The 23,386-nt window shown below is 41.0% G+C and overlaps 1 protein-coding gene across 1 annotated transcript; it reads right to left on the bottom strand.

The window, feature by feature from the left end:
* Nucleotides 1-3,109: 3,109 nt before the first annotated feature.
* On the bottom strand, nt 3,110-6,313 carry LOC306893777 (testis-expressed protein 2-like). Its single transcript, XM_079455807.1, has 5 exons — nt 6,023-6,313; nt 5,364-5,468; nt 5,047-5,256; nt 3,790-3,910; nt 3,110-3,540 (listed from the first exon to the last, which is right to left on the bottom strand). The coding sequence occupies exons 1-5, from the start codon at nt 6,097-6,099 to the stop codon at nt 3,415-3,417; spliced, it is 639 nt and encodes a 212-aa protein (XP_079311933.1). The 5' UTR covers nt 6,100-6,313; the 3' UTR covers nt 3,110-3,414.
* Between the last annotated feature and the right edge of the window lie 17,073 nt (nt 6,314-23,386).

Raw genomic sequence — 23,386 nt, 5'->3', positions numbered from 1 at the left:
GCTTTTTACAATTTTCCTTGTTACAAAGCAGCAGCTCCGCCTACCTAGTTAAAATCAAATAGAAATAAACTTATCTGCTAGAATGTCAGGTTGTAAAGAATTAAAAGCAGATGAAAAATCTGCAAACAAAAGATCAACATTTGTTTTGCTACCTTTCGGATACTTTAAAAGGGATATTTCACTACTAAATAAACATTTCCCCATGTTTTACTCACCCTCAAGGCATGCTTCCTGAATACGGTTTTCTTCTGTATCAAGACTACTTGACACGGCTCTGTGGCCTTAACAAAGGCCTTCTGAAGCGAATCAATGTGTTTGTTTAAGATAAATATCCATATTGATAGCGCTATTGGCGTTGGTTTCTAGCTTCTGTCATCTCTAGAATGCGCATGAACCAGATGCTTGTTGATTTCGTATTGAAATGTCCCTTTAACAGCAAACTTAATAAAGTTTCTGTGGCATCCTCGACACCTCGCTTCGTCCTATAAACGAACTGTAGGAGGTCCATTTGTGGTTTTAGCCAACAACACTTCTTTCACAATTTTTTAAAGCATTTCATTATATGATATCTTAATGCTATTGGCCTAAAATCATTTAGTGTTTCAACATTTGCAGTTTTTGGCACAGGCATCACATTATCCTGTTTCCACAATTTAGGGACTATCTGGAGAGCCAATGATCTCTGAAAGATATTACAAAACACTGGGACAAATTGTTCAGAGCAAACCTTAATTAAATATCCTCCAATATTGTTTGCCAAAGTGGATTTATGAAAGTATGTATTTATATACATATCAGTTGTACATTTAGTATTTATGGAGTATGATTTGGAAAGGCACACACCTCATAAAAGGTCTAATAGCTGAAAATGCATATTCAATTCAGTTATTGATATAGCGCATATGTTGCAAAGCAGCTTTACATACAACATAATTTAAACATTTAATAATAATAGTGATAATAATACTTTAGGGAAAAAATGTAAGACATTGAGTCTCGCAGCCTTTGATGTAAGTGATGACAGGTGATAAAGAAAAGGTTACGAGGAAAGACGGCCTGGGTGTGTTTTATGCAAATGACTAAACTCAAATCCTAACATTAGGTCGAAGAACAAATTCATGTGCGTATGCACGTGTTGTAAATTAGTCGGAACCTTTTAGTGATAAGTTCAAATGTGTGTATACATAAGACAATTCTATTTAATTATTAGTGAATGAGACCCAGTTTATGGTTTTAAGATACATGGTATTAATGCAAGTTTTTCCTTTATGAAATGTTTCTTGATTAAACGTAACTGAAATAAATGCTGTGTTGTATTGTCAGAAACTCTCAATTATTTAATTGAAATGTATTATTTAATTAGCTATATTATTATTTTACATATTGTTATCAGGACTGGAAACCTAAAATTACAATATACCAAAACGTAGAGAAAGAATATATTTGTTAAAGTTAAGGACGGGTATGTTAATTCACAAATAAGTTGATAAATGTAAACAGTTTATATCAATGGGTTAAGCAAAGGCAGCAGTCTCCCAGTGAGTAAGCTGGTAGCAAGGATTCATGTCAGAAACAAATCATAGCAAAAACCAAGCCATGGGGTCAAAAGAACTGCCAGTAGAGCTCCGAGACATGATTATATCCATAGAACTGCCAGTAGAGCTCCGAGAAATGATTATATATAGATAATCCACCCGGCTGGTTCGCTATCAGCATAGAGAGAGAACCACTTCAAATAGACAAAGCTTTATTAGCTGCATTCTCTCCACAGTCTTCAAGCATCCCTCCACCACCCTGGCTCCTCACCACAAGCCCGTTGGTGGAGAGCTCTGTGTTCTGGTCAATACAGGGCCCGGAGCCCTTTACCCGTACAGCACGTCAAAAACGTATACCTTTAAACCCGCATTATTATCTGCACAGGCAAACTTGTGAAAAACCTAGTCCAGAGCATACAGAACTTCTAACTGGGCATAATGTTTCTTCTTCAACAGGACAATGCAAAAGTGGCTTAAGGACAAGTCTGTCTACTGTTTTTCCTTAAGGGGTCCAGCAAGTGTTTGGGCTTCTATACAACTAAACAGCTCTGTGAAAACCTGAAAATGTCTGTCTGATGGTCCCCAACCATCCTGGCAGATTTTGAGATGATCTGAGTAGAGGAATGGCAAAAAATTGCCAAATGCAGATGTGTAAAGCGTGTCACATCATACCCAAAAAGACTACAGGTTTAAAGTTGTTTTAACCAGGAACTGAGTTAAGGGTATGAATACTTTTGCAATGTACTTATTTTAGTTTTCTCTTTTTACATTTTTCAAAGTTGTCACAAATCTTATTTTGCTTCATCATTATGGTGTATGGAGTGTAGATTGATGTGAAAAAAGTGATCTGAATTCATTAACAAAAGGCAGCAACATGAAGAAAAAATGAAGGGGTGAATATCTCTAATTTCTCGTGTTCTCACAGTATGTAATTCAAAAATCAAAGCACACAACTTTGTTCCTAGTGAGTTTAGTTAGTTCCTTTGTAGCCTGGGCCCATTCACGATTCAGTATTTCAGGTTGTGAGTCACCGCTTTTGATCCAGCCCATTGCAATGGGACAGTGATTAACTTCTAAAGATGTCTTATATTAGAAGCTCTTTGCAGTAGGCTGTTTGTGTGGGGATTGTTCAGGAGTGAGGGGTTATTGGCTGGTGTCCCTCTTAAGCACAGTGAAATTGATCTCATTGCATAATCAAAGGCCACACAGAGGGTTCAGGCAGCAGCGAATGGAAGGATAAAGATGGTAAGAGTAGGCCTAGTGTCTGTAAGCATGACGATAATTAATCATGAAATTGTACACAGGTGCAAATCTAAGAAACGCACCCTTTGGCTTGTGGTTTCTGTCACATAAACTGTGGTTGTAGCTTACTGTACAACACAAGGATGCACATCACAAGGATGCACATCATCCAAATAGTACCCTGAAAGCACTCTGTCGTACCAAAAGTCCACTGGGTTTGAAAATAATGTCTGTGGACCAGGCTATTATGCTGAGATGCTTTGACTCTCAGGACTTTTGGTAAGCCAGTATGCATCAAACAGAGGTTACATACACTTCACACAGACATATTAGGCCTTCAGGGTCCTGCACTTCCTCTTTAATGTTCTTCTGTAGCTCACATCTCCTGAAAGCTTGCGATTGGTAGGATAATTTCATACTTGACCAAAACCTCATTGTCCTTTTTTAATCTGGTCAATGGGTTCATTTTGATCAATGGATCCATGTTGACCATGCATGTGGAAGCAATGCAGAAAGCGTTTCCTTTCTTTTTCTTATTGGTTCAGATTTTTCACAGCTCTGCTCACTGTGCAATATGGCACCTGTAATTGTAAGCTCAGGTAAGGTCTTGCCCTTTTGGGATTTATAAAAAACGTCGTCACATGTCTTCAAGGGATTCCTCAGGTTCCAAGGATTCCTTGTCCTTGGCACCGGATCGTGTGTCCATGGCAGAGTGCATGTTAGGCAGCCAGACGTCATCCATGTTTGGCATTACAAAGATTTTCTGGGTAGGATAATGGAAGTGTCACAGAGTCAAGATCCTGACAGAAAATATCTCAAATTTAACCCAAACAAACTAATAATTAAGGAATCATTTATTTAGAATAAAGTATATAATTTACTGTAATTCCAATGATCAAATCAGTGTGTGCTTACGGTCAAGACCCATGTTAGAGACATTATACATTTTATGGCAGTTGGTTCCAGAAATGTGTGTATAATGTGATCCATGCAATGCATGTTTTTTGTGTACCTGAAACTCCTGATCTAGTTTTTTCTCTATCCAGTCTGTCACATGAGCGAAAGTGACCTCTCTCTCTCCCAGTTTAGGTCGAGCTTTTAGTTCCAGGTGAGGAGGTCTTCTAAAGCCATACCTAAAAAAGGTAAATGATACTTACAAGTCATGACATGACATTTCTTTTTACATTGCAGGTTTCCTGACAGACTGAAATCTGTATTAATTGTATTTTAACAGACGGTTTCAAAGCAACAGAATAAACGTTACTGCGTTTGTGCACTTTTATGGCCCGAACTAACTTTCAGAACACATCCGCAAAGAGTCTGTGTAGATTATTTCTGATAACAAGCAAAAGAAATAACAAGCAAATTAAATTAGCTAGCAAGTTAAAATTATATTTAGCTAGCATTATTTTGGGTTACCACTAGAAGAACCATTACTTGGCTGAACTTAAATGGGACAAAGTTGCAGCAAAGTCTAATACTTAAGGCAGCCAAAGAACTGTGACGCAGCTGAGGTATTCTGGGCTTGTTAATGGACGTGCACCCTTAAAAGGTGAAATACGTTTGATGCTCAAAAATTGTAGATTTATTTTTCCGCTGTTGGTCTTCATTTTAATTAAGCAAGATTCCAACAGTAAATAAAATCCACAGTTCACTACAGCATATCATGGACTAACACAGGCAGCGCAGCAGTGTGGCAGTGAAAAAACTGTGTGCACCTTCCCCTAGTAACACCTGTCACCTGAGAAGGTTTCTTCCTATATTGTGCTGTCAATTAAACAACAGTGACCCCTACTGGACACGCCTCTAAGTAACAAAGTTTAAACAAAATTACTCTTACCCATTCAACTAATTATATATAATAAAATTAATCTACAATAAAATTCAAAATATTTTTTATTTAATACAAATATATAAATGATTATCGAATGGATATGTGTAAAGTATTGAAGAATGTCAAGTGAAACAAGAGCTTATTCTGTTAGTTGAGTGACTCCTGCAGTTACTCCGGACGGGAGGCTTACGTAAATATTTATTTTATATGTAATTTTACGTTTCAACTAAAATATTTAGTAGTTCGTAAGTGGTGTAACTTACTGCCCATTCAAGTCAAAACTGGGCTAAGATGTAACTAACTGATGCAACTGGCCCCAGGACACAGCTGGTGTAGCCGGCCCTCAAGGACCGACATAATACAGATAAGATCTGGATAAAATAAAGTTGCATTACTGTAATTTCGACAGGATCTTAAAGAATAGTTATTTTATACCATATCCTGTCTGTTGGAGGAGGTGGAATATTGACAGCGAGAGTCCCTCGACACTCCTGCACCTCCACAGTGAGGAGCAGTGGGGTGTTGGACACCTCCTCCATCTTCTTTTTGATAAACTCAGTCTCTGTGGCCTTCTGAAAATACTTGGACTTTGCGATCTTGTCCACAAAGCGCATGATTTTGCTGGGTCGGTGTCCCCCAACATAACTGTGAAAACGAGATTATTGAGATGATACATTACCTAATGTGTGTTTAGAGATATTTGCCTGTAAATTACAAATCTGAAATGAATTGGAAAGGTTTTTCAATCTCACCCCTCCACTCCTAGAATTTCAGGCACTTCTGCAGTGTCTTCTTCATCAGATGATCCAGCACTGGATGATTCCTCATCACTATCGGCCAGGAAGTCAGTGCGTGGTCTGGGTCTGTAACATGCACACATAAACACAGGGATTTTATAACATATTCCTGCCCATTAAACAACACATTAGTACAATTTGATTTAGAGGAATTGATTATACATTCCAACAATACATGGAAAGAGAATGAAATCTTGATTATACATTTATTTTTATTGAAAATTGTTTACATGCAGTAACTACAATTCTGGGGTGTTTTACAAAATATTTGCTCAGTGATTTGAGTATAATGCTAAAGTAATCACTTGTAACATGACTGTAGGACTGGTTATGTTTAAGTGGTGAATTGTTCAATACAGTCTAATAAATGGAGTACAGGTAATGGAAAAAATTCAGATAAGCACGTGCCATCAACTCACCATAACGTGCACCACACAGACATCCAGAGAGAGAGAAAAAAAAGAGATAAATACATCCAATATTAAAAAAGATAGTAAAAGAACAACATCTTACATGGTAGAGGCTTAGATCAGTTGAACTGGGATCAAGGGATAAAACAGATAAAACATTTGACACACTGTGTGCAGTTTTTAAATAACTTTCCATAAACTTACCCTTCTTTTCCCTGTTCTCCAAAACCTTCTCCCTCCTTTCCAAGCCTAGTCAGGTTCATCTTTGTTTCAAGGCTCATAAGAAACGAACCATTGTAGAAGATCTCCAAGTCAAACCAAAGGCCTAATTGGGGTTAAATACTGTTTTTAAAATGAATATAATTTTGTCTTGATTTCTAGTTGTAAACATCTTCCAATGACAAATACTGTAGAACGCAAAATGAGACTAGGATAAACATTTTCCAAAGGGTAACAACACCAGCGTTATTCCAAAAGAGTTTTAAACGTTAATCCACAAACGTAAATCCACAAACGTCTTAAATAGAGGGGAGAAAGTAATCGGGGAGAATAGAAACAGGTGTGAACTAATTATTAACTTAGAAAACTAATGCATAAACACGGGCAAACTACAACACAGAACAAAATCATGACACAACATAACAAAAAACATAGACAGTAATATTACAATATTTTACACTTTTATGATTTGATGAATACATTTGCTTAATTTTGTACACCTATGTAATTTTTTTTTTGTATAAGTAACATGGTAAGTTTATCTACGCTATTTTACACTAAATTTTTGTCTTTTAGTGAGGGAAAAGTGAGCTAACAATATGACTAACTATGGATAAGCACCGATTGTAAGGGTTTTCAAACATTTTCTTTGCCATGCAAAAGCGACATTTAGACCTCAAAAGCGATGCTATTTACAAAAACGAATTTTTCAAATGCAGCCTGTATTTTAATGGGGAATGGAATTTCAGAGTAGTGTCATGATCCCGGTCACTTCTAGGTTTAATCTGGCACGGGTGTGTGTTTGTTTTTGTCGAGCGCATGCGCTCGGTGTCTGCGTCATGTACCCCGACTCGTGTCTCCCCGTCAGGCTTTTCCCCTCAACGGTTTCTCATCACCTCATCATTGAATTATTTATCCTTCGCCCATTCACCTGCCACTCTTTAGGTTTCCCTATTTAATCCCTCTTGTCCTCTTGTCTTGTTTCAGACCGTTGCTTGTATTAGCTTTATCCTAACTGCCGCAGACTAGCATGCCTAGTTCTTTTTCATAGCCATTGCCATTGTACTCTTTACATTTATTCATTTGGTAGACGCTTTTATACAAAGCGACTTACAAGTAGTTTTTTTACAGTGGGAATCAGGGGTAATGTGCCTTGCTCAAGGGCACTTCAGTCATGACCTGTGGGTGGACTAAAACCGGCTTGCTTTTACTTTGAAGCCGATTTATTCTCACAGTGCACGCAATCGTGCACGTCAACTGTGCACGTGAAATGCATGCGATTGACAACCTGTCGTCCTTCCTTGTCACCCCTGAAAAATGTGAAAATGTCGGCTCATGCCAAAAAGAGGAAAGTGGATGCCGAAAGCAGAACTTTCAAACACATATGGACAACTAATGTTTTCTTTACTGAAGTCAAGGGTAAACCTGTGTGTTTGGTTTGTGGGGAGCATGTCGCCGTGTTTAAAGAGTACAATTAGAAACGGCATTACGAGATGAAACATGCCGAGAAATACAAAAACTTGACTGATGCTGAACGAGCGCGGACAAGGCTGTTTTACAAAGCTTTTTTGGAAATTTGGCACCCTGGGAAAAAAAATTTGCCCATCCCTGGTTTAGCCCATCAAATTATTTTTGCAAAATAGGACTTTAAGGTTGTCATCAGGGTTTTAGATTAACACTTGCCTAATGCAGTTAAAAATTTACCTAGGTGGAAAGCGCTGTTAAATCACTAGCCCATTTTATGTTTTTCTTATGTTTCATAAATAAAGTTCCCTTACTGTACTTTGGTAGGGAACTAATCTGAGTAGATTTTACGTAGTCCAAATACTCAACACACGTGAGTCATTGACACAGCCTTATTGCGCAGCATCTGTGCATATCTGATTTAGAATTTTATAGTTTTATTTACTCACACTAAATACACTGCATATAGGAATTTATAGTCTGTCTGATATTTGACCTGTGTTTTGACTTGCATAACCTTATGTTTTGCTTAAAGTCAATATGTTTTCTTGTAAAGCTGCTTTGTAACAATGAAAATTGTAAAAAGCGCTATATAAATAAACTTGACTTGATTTACTGAACTTTCAGTCACTGTGCAACAAAGAACAGTCTGCTGGTTCAGTCCCACACCACCTGAAAAACACAGCTACAGCTGGGACAACTCATGAGTGTTTTTAATTCTGCAAGACTAGTCTGATATTTTAGAAATAGTTGTGAAGCAATGATTTGTGTAAAGTTTATACAACTTGAAATTGGCAGGGATTTTCTTATACAGTAATAAATTAATACAAATTGGATTTAACTGTTCCTATTTACAGTGTTGAATAAATGCCATTAAGTTTAAAAGGTGTTACTGTTTATTGCTTATTTTAAAGCTTACTCAACAATAAATGATGTAGATATGTTGTACATATAAATACACAACATAAGATTGCCCACTCTGTATTCATTTGAATGCTGCTGTGTAATTGCTGTGCAATTCAGAACGGCAAACTGACAAAAACGCTTATTATATCACATGGGGCAGCATGCTGCTATGAATTGTTATTGATTTTATGTAAAGGCACGAGTCGCTAATGAACCCCTGGATCCCATAAAGCTATTTCATCACAACGCTCACTTCCTCCAGAGTGAGTGAAAGGTCACATCTTGAATTTGCTCAATTGATCCTCTTAGCCCAGTAGGTCTCTTCCTAGATGACGATAGTACAGGTGATAGAGGTGAGGCTTTGTTAAGTCTACATGTCATTTACAAATACATTGGAAAATTTTATAAGTTTTAGAAAGTCGTACACTTTTAAAAGCTTGCAAAAATGTAAGTTTGTAAAAAAAATTATGAGACTGATATTGAATGAGTAGCTTATCAACAACAACAAAAATGAAAGTGGCTGTGTAAACAATAGTCCTGCTTATATAGCTACTGTTTTTCCAGTATGCAGACCACCACCTGCTGGTATAGAAAAGTGACACTCTTAAAAATAAAGGCAAGTAGGGGTCTATGAAGGTTGGTCAAAAGGTAGGGGGCGTGCCGAAAAGTTTTTTCATTGGTCAAAGGTGCTCTTGCTTCCCAACTGAGTTGACCAATCAGCGTTAACCCCACACATATGTCACTTCTTTGAAACAGGAAGACGCAATGGTCTTACCACTGAGCTACACAAAGTTCCTAAATAAAGAGGCACGGATAGCTTGTTATCCTATTGCTTCTCCATTGTTGATAAATTTCAAGGCCACAGAAGAAAGATCAGCAAAGAGAGCCAAAGCTCTCAACACAAACACACAAACAAAGAGTTTCGCTCAGGGGAAACAAGAAACAAACGACAGTAAATCAAAATCACCTTGCTCCATCTGTAAAAGTGAAGCTAATAACATCACCAAGTGTGCCACCTTCACAGCGAAGATCAAATATCAACCATTTGCGCAGAGATCAGAACTAGGATGGTATCATAGGCTCATCGAACCCCCACCTAGACAGACAAGGAAGTCAAAGCTTTGCGCATTGTCTCACAGTAATAGAACTGCCAATTCCATCAGCGACAGATGTTCTAAAAGCCTTAGAATCAGATTTCACAGAGAGAACTTATGAAGATAAATATGTGTCCCAGAATGATGTTAATTTCATAAGGAAAACATACCTGTATAAGGTTATGCAAGTCAAAATACAGGTCAAATATCAGACAGACTATAAATTCATATATGCAGTGTTAATTAAATAAAACTATAAAATTCTAGCAGCGCCCCTGGCCAGGCAGCACAGCATTTGTCAGGTCTGGTAACCTTGGACTGCATCCTGCCCGCTCTAGTAACATTAGAACAATGAGACAAGATTGGCTGAGAGTAGAGTACTGTTCTGCACTCTTTGATGCAACAAATGCATCAGTTGTTATTGGAATTGTGTTCCTGGTTCCGGTTGATCTAACTAGTGGAGCCTAAACCTTCGGAATATATATATATTATGATAGTGTAGTGTATGCAAGATTAAAAAGATGTGTCTTTACGATTTAAACTGACAGAGTGTGTCTGCCTTCCGGACATTGCAGGAAAGACTGTTACAAAGTTTAGGCACTAGATAGGAAAAGGATCTGCCGCCTGCAAGTGATATTGAAATTCTAGGTAAAATACTAGCAAGTTGAAAGAGGTTTCAATTCCAAGATGTTACCATCCCTATGACTTCCATAACATTGTCAGAGTAGAGTTGCACCATTTTTCGGATGCCAGCTGCGTGGGATATGGTGCATGTTCTTACCTCAGGTACAAAAATGACAAAGATGAAGTCCATTGCAGTCTTGTGTTGGCGAAAGCAAGGGTTGCACCATCAAATGTCACAAGTATCCCAAGACTAGAACTCGCAGCGGCTATGGTTTCCACAAAAGTCAGTGTCATGTTGAAAGGTGAACTTGACATAAAGATTGACAAAGAGCTTTTCTGGACAGATTCACAAGTTGTGCTTGGGTACATTATTAATGATGCCCTTAAATTCCACATATTTGTTATAACCGTGTTCAGTTAATAAGAGATAACAGTGATCCCAGTCAGTGGCACTATGTGGACACAGCAGAAAACCCGGCCGATCACGCATCCCGAGGGCTTTGTGCTTCTGACATTCATTCAATAAAGTTCAAAATCAAATTCAGTTTTCCTCCTGGAAAACGATTCTTAAGGTGGTTGCAAGAATCAATAGGCTGGGGTCTAAAGCGAAACAACAAAGTGAGTATGTGACTGTTAAGGAGTGTGAGAAGGCTACAGACGAAGTGATTAAGATCGTACAGCATCAAGCCTTGCCTCAGGAGATAAAGATGCTTCAGTTAAAAAAAAGACCTTCCAAAGTCAAGCTCTTTTCCGTCTTGACCCCATCTGGCCTGAAAGACACTTCCTTCTTGGTGGGAGATTGAAACAATCATCGCTCTGTCACAAAGTCAAGCCCCCAATCATCTTACCAAATAACAGCCACATCACCAAGCTGATTGTGTCCCCTTTCCATGCTCAGACATGCCATCAGGGTCGAAGCCATCCTTTAATGGAGCTTCGTACTAATGGATTCTGGGTAATTGGTGGGAGCAAGCTGGTTGCTAAGCTGATACACACTTGTGTGTTCTGCAGGAAACTGAGATTTCAGAGAGGCAGCAAATGGCCGAATTTCCCAAAGAGCGCATTGAAGCCTCAGCACCTTTCACATACAGCGGCATGGACTGTTTCGGCCCTTTCATTGTAAAGAAAGCCTGCAAAGAATACAAAAGATCCGGCTTGATTTTCACATGTCTGTCCTCTAGAGCTGTTCACATCTAAATGCTCGAAGATTTGTCAACAGACTCATTCATCAACTCATTGAGATGCCTTATCAGCCTGAGAGGAGCTGTTCAACAACTACACTGTGACCAAGGTTCTAATTTGAATTGTTGGAGCCAGAAATGAGCTCAAGGAAGCACTTAAACAATGTGACACTAAGCTACTGGAAATCTTCCTGACTGAGAAGCAGTGCAAATTTGTCTTTAATGCTCCCTCTGAGAGTCACTCAGGCGGTGTCTGGCAACGTCAGACCAGAACTGTTAGAAATGTGCTGAATGCCACCTTTGCACAGTGCCCAGGTCGACTTGATGACACCTCCCTCAAAACACTGCTATATGAGGCCATGGCTATTGTTAACAGCCACCCATTAACAGTGGATGGAATCAATGAATGGGTGTAGTATGAATGTGATCGGCCGTCGTACGCCATATTGACGTGATCTTGTGACTTAATTCTTCTTCTGTTCCAATGGCGGGCGGCAACTTACGTTTGCATATCCACCACCTACTGTACTGGAATGTGGACAAGAGATTAGCCATGTGATGAAATGACAAGCGCAACATATTAAATTATGAGAGACAGGTTGCATTAACACCATAACATGGGTTTTGTAAAAGAAAACAACACATGAAACAAGGCTTATAATTTTCTTCAAGTACAGCACATTCAGAGCTTTTTGTTTTCATGTATTTACATTTTTACCTTTTAGGGCTACATGCTTTTGATAAAAGTAAACAATTAAAAGGAATTGAAAAGCTTTGTGATTTCGCGATGCGTTTTCTCAGTTAACTTTCGGCAATAACAGGCCCATCCACACTTCCCATTGTGAAGAAGGATTATGCCAATGAAATGTTATTTTTGTAACAGAAACATGCTTGACTGTAAACTGCTGCAGATTATTATTTTGTCTCTATTCTGCCTATGTCTCTCACGTAGATATATTGCTCCAATATGTATTATATTGTAGTATTAAAACAACTTGATTATGTTTTGACATGGACTTTATCCAAGTGCTATCCGATCACGCTCTTGTTTAACTTTCTCTTCATCTGTTTTTTCTTTCCTTGTCCATAATTTTACAAGTCTCTTTATTTGTCATTTGGATAAATAAGTAATTTAATTTTAGTAATTAATTGGTTAAGGGCTTATTTGTGTTTTGTAATTATTATTAAATGCTCTGGTGATAAAAATGATTAAAATGCTCTGGTAAATAATTATCATGTATTTTATTATATCTGTGAGTTAAAAAATATAATGTATAATATTGTAAATGGCATATATACATATAACACAAACGTAAATAAACAGCTGAAAATAAGATCAATATTAATACTTCGTATATTTCATGTCTATGAATTAAATCTATGCACTATATAAAACACGGTCAATTTAAGAACAAAGCAGGGTCAAAGTTAATGTTACATTAGCTTTACAATAATTAACAACGGCTGAGACTGTTTTGCAGGCTGTCCGTAATATTCTGTCCCATGAGCTCATGGGATATAGAGCATCTCAAGTATCCGTCACTGAGTATTTCTAAATATGGGTGTAACCAGTAAGCCAACCGGGAATTTCTCGTCTACTCTTTTATGAATACTGACGATTCGGACATACTACTCTGTTCAAGTAATCTTTTCTTCTACTCCATAGTAGGAAAGTATGCTTATTCGGACGCAACCTTACTATACGGACATCCAAAATTGTATCTTAATATTTAATCAGGGCTGTCTCACCATCACATTGTCCACTACAGGACCATACGTACATACTCCTTTACTGGTGTGAGTTTAGCCTTATAATAAGGCAGAATCATTTTAAACTCTGTTTTCTCTTTTATAATTGTTTAAATATTACACCCTTATTAATGGAGTTAAGGGCTCAAGTGATGTCTAAAAGTTAAACAAAGGTATAAATCTATTTCTAGTGCATGCGCTGCTTTTAAACACTTTCCTGTGACATGTTGAGCTTTAATGTAATAATGACAGCAAGGAGTGTGAGGTGCTTTATAATTCCTCTTAAACTAAACTGCGGAACTCGTTTTCTGAAACATATCTCATGTTTATAAAATATTTCAAGTGAGAACAACGATCAATGGTGCACACTTTCATATTATTGTGGACACTGCCCAATTTGGTGGTGGAGCAGTTCATTGACTCATATCATCCACGTGTTTTGTCCCGTCATGTGAATGGAAATATGCATATGGAAATGATATGCAGATGACTGTCACGGTTGCACACAGGGACGTGTGCCATGACAAAACCAAAACAATGCCATGCCCTTTCTCCACATAAAACACATGGGTCTGTCATGATTCTGCCACAAGACTCAATAAGCATGACACAAGGGGCAGAATCATGAAAGATGACATTATGCATAGTTAAACTGTTGTAATATAAAGTAAAGGTGTTGTAATATGTGGTTATATCGGGAAGGAGATGTGGTGGAGATACATGTACGCACATGTGTTCCCCTGACTGGTAGTAATAAAAGGAATTATGTGCAGGTTGTGGTGTACGGATAGTTTTATAAATCTGAAAACTTTTGTGCATACGCAAAAACGCATGTGTAAGGATCTGTCTGCAATGACTCTCCCAACCACCAGGTGGCGCTGCATCACTTCTACCCTACAATGACTCTCCCAACCACTAGGTTGCACCAACCATGAACTATTACCGAGGCTCGTTAGTTATAATTTGCATCACCTGATGTTTGTCTATTTAAGTTTGGCCAGTGCTTTATTTCTCGTTCAGTCTTGAGCCTACCCATTGTATGGAGTACCTGAGTTCTTGCATTTGACACCTTTGTTTTAGTTGCTCTGTGATTTTGCCTTTTGTTTGTTTGTTAGTTTGTTTGTAATGCCAAGTAAAGCGTGCCTAAGTGTGAAGAGTTTAAGCCTCCTGGTTCTTTCTTCCCCTGCACGTGGGTCAACAGTGGTCTAGAGGTAGTTAGGTTATGCTCTTAGCAGGAAGACCCGGGTTCTAGTACCACTTCAGACCCTTCTGAGCACTTAACTCATCACAGCAAGACTGAACCATGAATGTAGACCCAGCAGAGGAGACCAAGCCTTCCTCCAACGTGGATCGTATCCTGGCTCAACTCTCGAGTCAAGCTGGAGCCATTCAGAAGCATGACCAGATGTTATCAGAGATTCTTCAACACCTCAGGCACCAAACCCCATCTGAGACTTCCCCTTCCACAGCAACCCAGTCTACTCCCCAACTCCTAGGGCCACCAGCAGGCCTTCAACTCGAGCCTAGACTTCCAGCTCCTGAGAGGTACGATGGAAACCCAGAAAGGTGCCGCGGGTTCATCACACAGTGTACTCTGGCTTTTCAGCTGCAGGCTAACAGTTTCCCCACAGAGAACAGCAGAGTGGCATATATGACGACTCTTCTCACAGGAAAGGCGTTGGAATGGGCTACATCCCTCTGGGAGAAGGAGTCTCCTCTTGTCTCCAACTGCAAGCTCTTTATGGACGAGATGAAGAAGGTGTTTCATCACCCTGTTCGTGGAAGAGACATTGATCATGGTTTGCTTCAACTCACTCAAGGAGCACGTAGTGTGGCAGAGTTTGCCATAGAGTTCCGCACCCTAGCTGCAGAGAGTCAGTGGGGGTCACAAGCTCTAAAGGCAGTTTTTTATCAAGCCCTACTACCTGAACTAAAGGATGAACTGTCCTATAGAGAGCCAGCTCCGGACCTGGACTCCCTAATCGACACCGCTATTAGACTGGACAATCGCATCCGAGCTCGCCAAGGCGAGCGCTGTCGTGAGACCTGGCTACCCCGGAGCTATACACCAACATCTCCATCATCTATGGGTAATGCTGAGGAGCCAATGCAGCTGGGCGGGACCCGATTGTCACAAGCTGAGAGGGACAGACGGATGAGGGAGAGGTGTTGCTTATACTGTGGGGAGGCAGGACACTTCCGAATCAGTTGCCCGCAGCTGGTGGGAAAAGGCAACTCTCGCCCGAGGAGAGGGGGCCTGGGACGAGAGTAATTACTTACCCCCAACCAGCAGCCTCCGTTTTTTTGATTTCCGTTACACTTTCTTGGAAGGAGGTGGATGCGTCAGACGCTGGTGTTGGGGCGGTTTTGTCCCAAACTTCCAAGAAAGATAACAAGCTTCATCCGTGTGCCTTCTTTTCACGTCGTCTCACACCAGCAGAGAGAAATTATGACATAGGTAACCGAGAACTGTTGGCAATAAAACTAGCACTTGAGGAGTGGAGACAGTGGCTGGAGGGGGCCAAGCATCCATTTGTCATATGGACAGACCACAAGAACCTTATATACATCCAGGAGGCTAAGAGGTTGAGTCCTCACCAGGCCCGATAGGCTTTGTTTTTTAATCGTTTCGAGTTTCTTCTCTCGTATAGACCAGGTTCCAAGAATTCAAAGCCAGATGCCCTTTCGAGACAATTCAACAGGCTGGAGGGAGAGGACAGAGCTGAGCCCATTATCCCCAGTACAAAGATGGTGGCAGGAGTCCAGTGGAGTATTAAGTTGGCAGTGAAAAAGGCCCAACAACGGCAGCCTGACCCAGGTAATGGCCCCCCAGGTCGTCTCTTTGTTCCGAAGGTTGTCCGATCTGATGTTTTGCAGTGGGGACATGCATCTGTCCTTTCGTGTCACCCTGGGGCTACAAGGACTTTGAAGCAGATCCAGAACCAATTCTGGTGGCCGGGCATGCAATCGGATGTTAGAGACTTCGTGGCAGCCTGCTCTGTTTGTGCTCAGAATAAGGAGCCTAAGGCCCACCCTTATGGCCTGCTTCATCCATTACCCATCCCTAAACGCCCTTGGTCTCACATTTCGTTGGATTTTGTTACTGGACTTCCCAAATCACAAGGTAACACAGTCATTCTGGTGGTGGTCGACAGATTTTCAAAGGCTTGTCATCTAATACCTCTGCCCAAGATCCCTACAGCCTGCCAAACGGCAGACCTCATGATGCAGCATGTTTTCAGAATCCACGGGTTCCCTCAGGACATGGTCTCTGATCGGGGACCGCAATTCACGTCTCGGCTTTGGAGAGCTTTTGGTCGTCTAATTGGGGCATCCATCAGTCTATCCTCTGGGTTCCACCCCCAGTCCAACGGTCAGACAGAACGGGCCAACCAGGAGATCGAGAAGACCCTCAGGTGCTTGGCCTCCAACAATCACAGCACCTGGAGCTCCCGTCTGATTTGGGCTGAGTTTGCACACAACACATTATACAGTTCATCCTTGGGCATGTCTCCTTTAGAGTGTCAATTTGGCTTTCCTCCCCAGTTGTTTCCTGAGCAGGATCTAGAGTCCCATGTACCAGCCGCAAGCCTACTAGTCAAGAGGTGCCACCAGGCCTGGAAGAGAGCACGTACATCCCTAGTATCAGCATCTCAACGGCAGCAGAAACAGGCCAATAGGCACCGTAGACTTGGGCCATCACTACGCCAGGGCCAGAGGGTGTGGTTGTCAACCAAGGACCTTCCACTCCACCAAGAATCTCGGAAACTGGCTCCTCGGTTCATTGGGCCCTTTAAGATCCTTAAGAAGATCAACCCTGTATCCTATCGGCTACTTCTACCAAGGTCCATGGGCATTCACCCCACTTTCCACATTTCCCGTTTAAAGCCTTTTGTCTGCTCTCCTTCATCCACAGCAAAGAAACCCCCCCTACCCCAGCTCATTGGTGGGAAACCAGCATACTCCGTCCGTCAACTGCTTGATGTACGCCGAGTCCGGGGCAAGGTCCAATACCTAGTGGACTGGGAGGGTTATGGCCCAGAGGAGAGGTGCTGGGTTCCAGCAGGAGACATTCTCGATCCGGACCTTATAAAAGACTTCCACCGTTCTAGGCCCCAGCCATGATTGAAGGAACGTCAGGAGCCGTCCCTGAGAGAGGGCCTCCTGTAAGGATCTGTCTGCAATGACTCTCCCAACCACCAGGTGGCGCTGCATCACTTCTACCCTACAACGACTCTCCCAACCACTAGGTTGCACCAACCATGAACTATTACCGAGGCTCGTTAGTTATAATTTGCATCACCTGATGTTTGTCTATTTAAGTTTGGCCAGTGCTTTATTTCTCGTTCAGTCTTGAGCCTACCCATTGTATGGAGTACCTGAGTTCTTGCATTTGACACCTTTGTTTTAGTTGCTCTGTGATTTTGCCTTTTGTTTGTTTGTTAGTTTGTTTGTAATGCCAAGTAAAGCGTGCCTAAGTGTGAAGAGTTTAAGCCTCCTGGTTCTTTCTTCCTCTGCACGCGGGTCAACAGTGGTCTAGAGGTAGTTAGGTTATGCTCTCAGCAGGAAGACCCGGGTTCTAGTACCACTTCAGACCCTTCTGAGCACTTAACTCATCACAGCATGTATCTCCACCCCATCCTTTCACTGCAGATGACACGCAACTCCTCTTGTTATTTCAGCCTGATAATCCGACTGTTTCTGCACGTATCTCAGCATGCTTGAGTGAAATCTCACTCTTGCACTACCCACACTCCCACTGCTGAGGTGGTCTGTGACTGTTTAGACTGTGTTAATGAGGAGGAATTCTGGCTTCTCCCTTCCCCACTGGTCCCTTCCTGCTCTCCTTCGCTGGCCCCTGAAGGCACCTCAGCTCAACCTCAACACGTCAAAGCCGGTGGGTCGGATGAGCTTCAGGGTCTTCAGCACCTCGGGGTTGGAGGATCCCTGTCTCTGCCTCCAGCCTCCGAGACCTGGTATCCACCTTGGACCTTCGACACATAGGCCCACCTTGGCCCCTGGCTCCCTTTTTTCCATCCGGGCCATCCCACCAGCTCCATCTGGGTCAGTAGTTGTCCCTCCATCGCCTTGGGACTCCACTCTTCCGCCTTTGACTTGTCACTCCACCTCTTTGGCTGTGTCAGGATCCTACTTTCCTTCGGCTCCACCTTCATCCTCTGTCACCCCTGCTCTACCGCAGCCTTTTGGATCCCTACCTCAGTCGCCTGAGCCGTCGGCTTCGCCCTTAACCTCCGGAAAATCAATGTCATCCTGGCTCTTTGTCTATATACCATCCTGGGCCCCTCTCCCACCAGCTCACTCTCCATCAGTCGCCCCCCCTAGTGTCACCTCTCCCTCCCCCATGGCACCACCCCCGACGACTCAATCATGGTCCATCCTGGTTGGTCTCTGGGTCTCCACCTCGCTACCCTGGTCTGGGCTACACCCTATATATCCTTGGATATATTTGGAATAAATGTGTGTGGGGTTCTACTCAGGCAGGCTTGCATCACATTCACTTAACACCGGGATCATGTGATCTGGTCACATGACTAATCAGGCAGTTATAAATGTTTGCTGGCTGTAAGGCAGACTCTTTTATATTGATGCTAGACTCTGTCGTGCGATCTGGGCACCCTGTTCATGCAGGTATAATTGGTCATTGTAGAGCATGCTTAATCATTGCCATTTAATTTTACTACTTATTTATTTTATAAGGTTAATTCTAGAAGCACATGTCTACTCTTTGCGGAGGACAAAGGCTTCTGCATGGAGTTTGATGTCAGTGTGACTCGAGCTGCTGAGCTGAACTGCAACGAACGCTTACCTTTTCTCTGCATGTGTTAATGCACTGTGGAACAGTTGGGCCTACTGAAAAGTGTTTTCTAGTTATGTTTTAATTGACTATGCTGTTTAATGAGGATGTTAACTAACATGCTTATTCTTTCTTGAAAAGGGACCAGACCAGCCACTGCTTTCCTGTAATCAATAGGCATTTCTTTATTGTTTCCTGTTGTTTGAGTTTGGGTTTGTTTCTATGTAACTTTTGTCACTCATGTGCTACATTCATAGTAGTTATAGTCATATTTTTGTGAGTGTTGCCATTTATGCTGGTGGTTCTCCTCCTTAACTTAGGTGTGTATGATCATCTCGCTCGCTCTTTCTCTTTTCTCTTTTACGGCTGGACGTGCGAGTGAACGGCTGGACGTGCGAGTAAACGTGCTTCACCTCTCCCCTCTAATACAACACGGAATCAGGTTGTTGTATCACTTAACTTGCACTTCTTTCATATTAGTGTATTTTATTCATAGCATACATTGTTAATTATCACTGTCGTTGCTAACTTATCCTGATATCTCAATAACCTCTCCTGGTTATTTACTTGAAAATCTTAAACCAAAACACTCAGCATCGTTAGCATAGCATAAGCGTGCTAGCGGGCTTTCTGTTTACACTGCTAAATATCATCTCGCCTTCTAGCTGTCTTGTGTGCTAACGGTTTCTCTCTAAAGTGTATATACTAAGATTCATCGAGCAACCTTGGTAAGTTGGAATTACTCTTCAAACCCGGTGAGTTATGGCTTCTCTTATTATTGTCACTTGCACCTCATGTCATATGTTTAGCTTAGCCTTCTCTGTCAGCGGCGAGGGCTTTACATGCGATAAATGCAGGGAAATAGCTAGGCTGACAGAGAAGATCTCAGAATTAGAGTCTCGCATCCAATCTTTATCTGAGGATAGTAAGAATGTAAGGAGTTTAGAAAACACTTTGGATGCGAGCAATATTAGCGCGCACAGTTCGGTTCCGGTTGAACAACCCCCGCAGCTGGGAAAGTTTGTGACTGTGAGACGGTGTAGTCGCAGGTCAAAACATCACTCAAACGTTCCGACTACAGTCTCGAACAGGTTTGCCCCGCTCAGCGACGCACCGACTGAGAAACCTGCTGAAAGTGCCCTAGTTATCGGTGATTCTATTGTTCGGAACGTTAACATAGAGGCACCAGCCACCATAGTCAAATGTTTACCGGGAGCCAGAGCGCCTGACATCAAGTCAAATTTAAATGTGCTGGCTAAGGCTAATCGTAAATTCAGTAAGATTGTTATTCACGTCGGCACAAATGATGTTCGACTCCGTCAATCGGAGATCACTAGAGATAATATTAAAGAGGTGTGTGAGCTCGCAAGCACGATGTCAGAAACTGTAATATTCTCTGGCCCCCTCCCCACTTATCGTGGTGATGAGATACATAGCAGAGTATCATCACTAAATGGCTGGTTGTCTGAGTGGTGCCTGCAGAATGATATTGTTTTTATAAATAACTGGAAGAGTTTTGAGGGCAGACCTGACCTGTTGAAAAGAGATGGTCTCCACCCCTCCTGGGCTGGAGCTTCTCTACTCTCTAGAAATATGGCACATAGTCTTAATGCTAAAACTTGACTCACTGGGGCCCAGGTCAGGGAGCAGACTGAATGGCTTAACCAACGGTCTGCTTGCCGTCTCACGTTGCAGAACACACATAATACACAACATGCGATAATACTTTCTCCCAAACATCATAAAATAGAGACTGTGTCTGTCCCCCGGATTAGTAAACATAAAATAAAGCGTAAACCTCTCAAAGGTAATTTAGCTAACGTTAAACTAACTAAACATGAACATAATACAGATAATCAACTGTTACGACTCGGATTGCTAAATATTAGATCTCTCTCTAATAAAGCACTTTTTGTTAATGATATGATAACAGATCATAAAATAGACATGCTCTGTCTCACAGAAACATGGCTAAAGCCAGATGATTATATTGCGTTAAATGAGTCTGTCCCCCAAGATTACTATTATACACACGAGCCTCGCCTAAAAGGCAGAGGGGGAGGTGTTGCTGCACTTTACCGTAACTCTTTTAGCATTTCCCAGAAGTCTTATCCTAAATACAATTCTTTTGAAGTCATGGTACTTGATGCATCAATACCTAATACTAAGGACAAAACATCTTAAAAATTTACTCTGGCTATTGTATATAGGCCTCCAGGGCACCACACAGATTTTATTAAAGAATTTGGTGGGTTCTTATCAGAACTAGTACTGTCTGCAGACAGAGTCCTTGTTGCTGGGGACTTTAACATTCATGTAGATAATGATACAGATGCTTTAGGAATGGCTTTTAAAGACACTCTTAACTCCATGGGCGTTAGTCAACATGTGTCAGGACCTACTCACCTTCGTAATCATACTTTAGATTTAATTTTGTCTTACGGTATAAACGTGGTCGATGTTAAAATCCTTCAGGAGAGTGAAGACATCTCAGATCATTATCTGGTATCATGCTTGCTTCAATACCCAATGGTGGCAAATCAAACTCCAAGTTACAAATATTGTAGAACAATAACTTCGACTACAAAAGGTGCGTTTCTTGATAATTTGCCTGAATTGTCTCAAATCTCTAGCATGAGTAATAACGTTGAAGATCTTGACTTTACCATTGAAAATATTAATGCCACCTTCTCGGAAACGCTAGACATAGTTGCTCCCTTGCGCTTAAAGAAGATTAAAAATAACAGACCGACACCGTGGAAAAATGAACACACTCAGGCTCTAAAGAAAGCGGCACGAAAAATGGAGCGCAACTTTAAGAAGACTAAATTAGAGGTATTTCTTACTGCCTGGAAGGATAGTACAAAAAAATACAGGAAAGCCCTAAAAACGTCTCGATCCGCCTACATTTCATCATTAATAGAAGAAAACCAAAATAACCCTAGGTTTTTATTTGATACAGTGGCTAAATTAACCAAAAATAAATCGTCAGCGACTTCTGATGCTGTATACCAGCATAGCAGTGATGATTTTATGAACTATTTCACAAATAAAATCCAAGATATTCGAGAAAAAATTATAACTATGCAACCAGATGCGAAACCCGCTGAACATATGACTAACTACAGCACCCCTAAGGAGAAATTATGTTTATTTTCTACTATAGATCACGATGAACTATCGAAAATCATTAGATCATCTAAATCGACTACATGCATGCTAGACCCTATACCTACAAATCTTCTGAAAGAGATGCTCCCAGAAATTATAGATCCTCTACTTAGCATTATTAACTCATCTCTGACATTAGGACATATGCCTAAAGCATATAAGGTGGCTGTTATAAGGCCCCTTGTCAAAAAACCCCATCTGGACCCTGGAGAACTAGTTAACTATAGACCTATTTCGAATCTACCTTTCTTATCTAAAGTTCTGGAAAAAGTAGTCTCAATTCAAATATGCTCCTTCCTCCAAAGGAATGAGATTAATGAAGATTTCCAGTCTGGATTTAGAGCACATCACAGTACAGAGACTGCTCTGATTAGAGTTACAAATGATCTGCTTATGGCGTCTGACCGAGGTTGTATCTCCTTATTGGTGCTGCTAGATCTTAGTGCTGCATTCGACACCATTGACCACAGCATGCTCCTACGTAGACTTGAAAATGATGTCGGTATTAAGGAAATAGCTTTGAAATGGCTTAGATCTTATTTATGCGACCGTTTCCAATATGTAAAAATAAACAATGAGGTATCACGCAAATCGCAAGTCCAGTACGGTGTACCAAAGGGCTCAGTACTAGGGCCTATGCTCTTCGCATTATACATGTTACCCCTAGGAGATATAATAAAGCGACACGGAATAAGCTTTCACTGCTATGCTGATGATACGCAACTTTATATTTCCTCAGCCTCACGAAACACAGCAATTCCATCGAATAATGGAATGCATAGTCGATATAAAAAAGTGGATGAGTAGCAATTTTTTATTACTGAACTCGGACAAAACTGAAGTGTTACTTATCGGACCGAAAGCCGCCCTACGTAACAACCAAGAATACTGCTTAACTATTGATGGATGTTCCATAAAACCCTCATCTTCAGCTAAGAATCTTGGCTTTATATTCGATAGTACTCTGTCATTTGAGAACCAGGTCGCCAACACCTGTAAGATTGCGTTTTTCCATCTTAAAAATATATCTAAATTACGTCAGATGCTGTCATCATCAGATGCGGAGAAGCTTATACATGCCTTTATGACATCAAGACTAGATTACTGTAATGCACTATTAGGTTGTTGCCCTGCAGGCCCATTACAAAAACTCCAACTGGTCCAAAATGCGGCAGCTCGAGTTCTTACACGTACAAAAAATTATGAGCATATTAGCCCGGTTCTGTCAACCTTGCACTGGTTACCTATAAAGCATCGCCTAAATTTTAAAATCTTGCTTATTACCTATAAAGCCTTGCATGGTTTAGCTCCTCACTACTTGAGAGAACTTCTTACGTATTATAGT

Source organism: Barbatula barbatula, assembly GCF_947034865.1.
Source record: "Barbatula barbatula genome assembly, chromosome: 5".
Classification (NCBI taxonomy): domain Eukaryota; kingdom Metazoa; phylum Chordata; class Actinopteri; order Cypriniformes; family Nemacheilidae; genus Barbatula; species Barbatula barbatula.
This window is presented reverse-complemented; position numbering and strand designations above follow the sequence as displayed.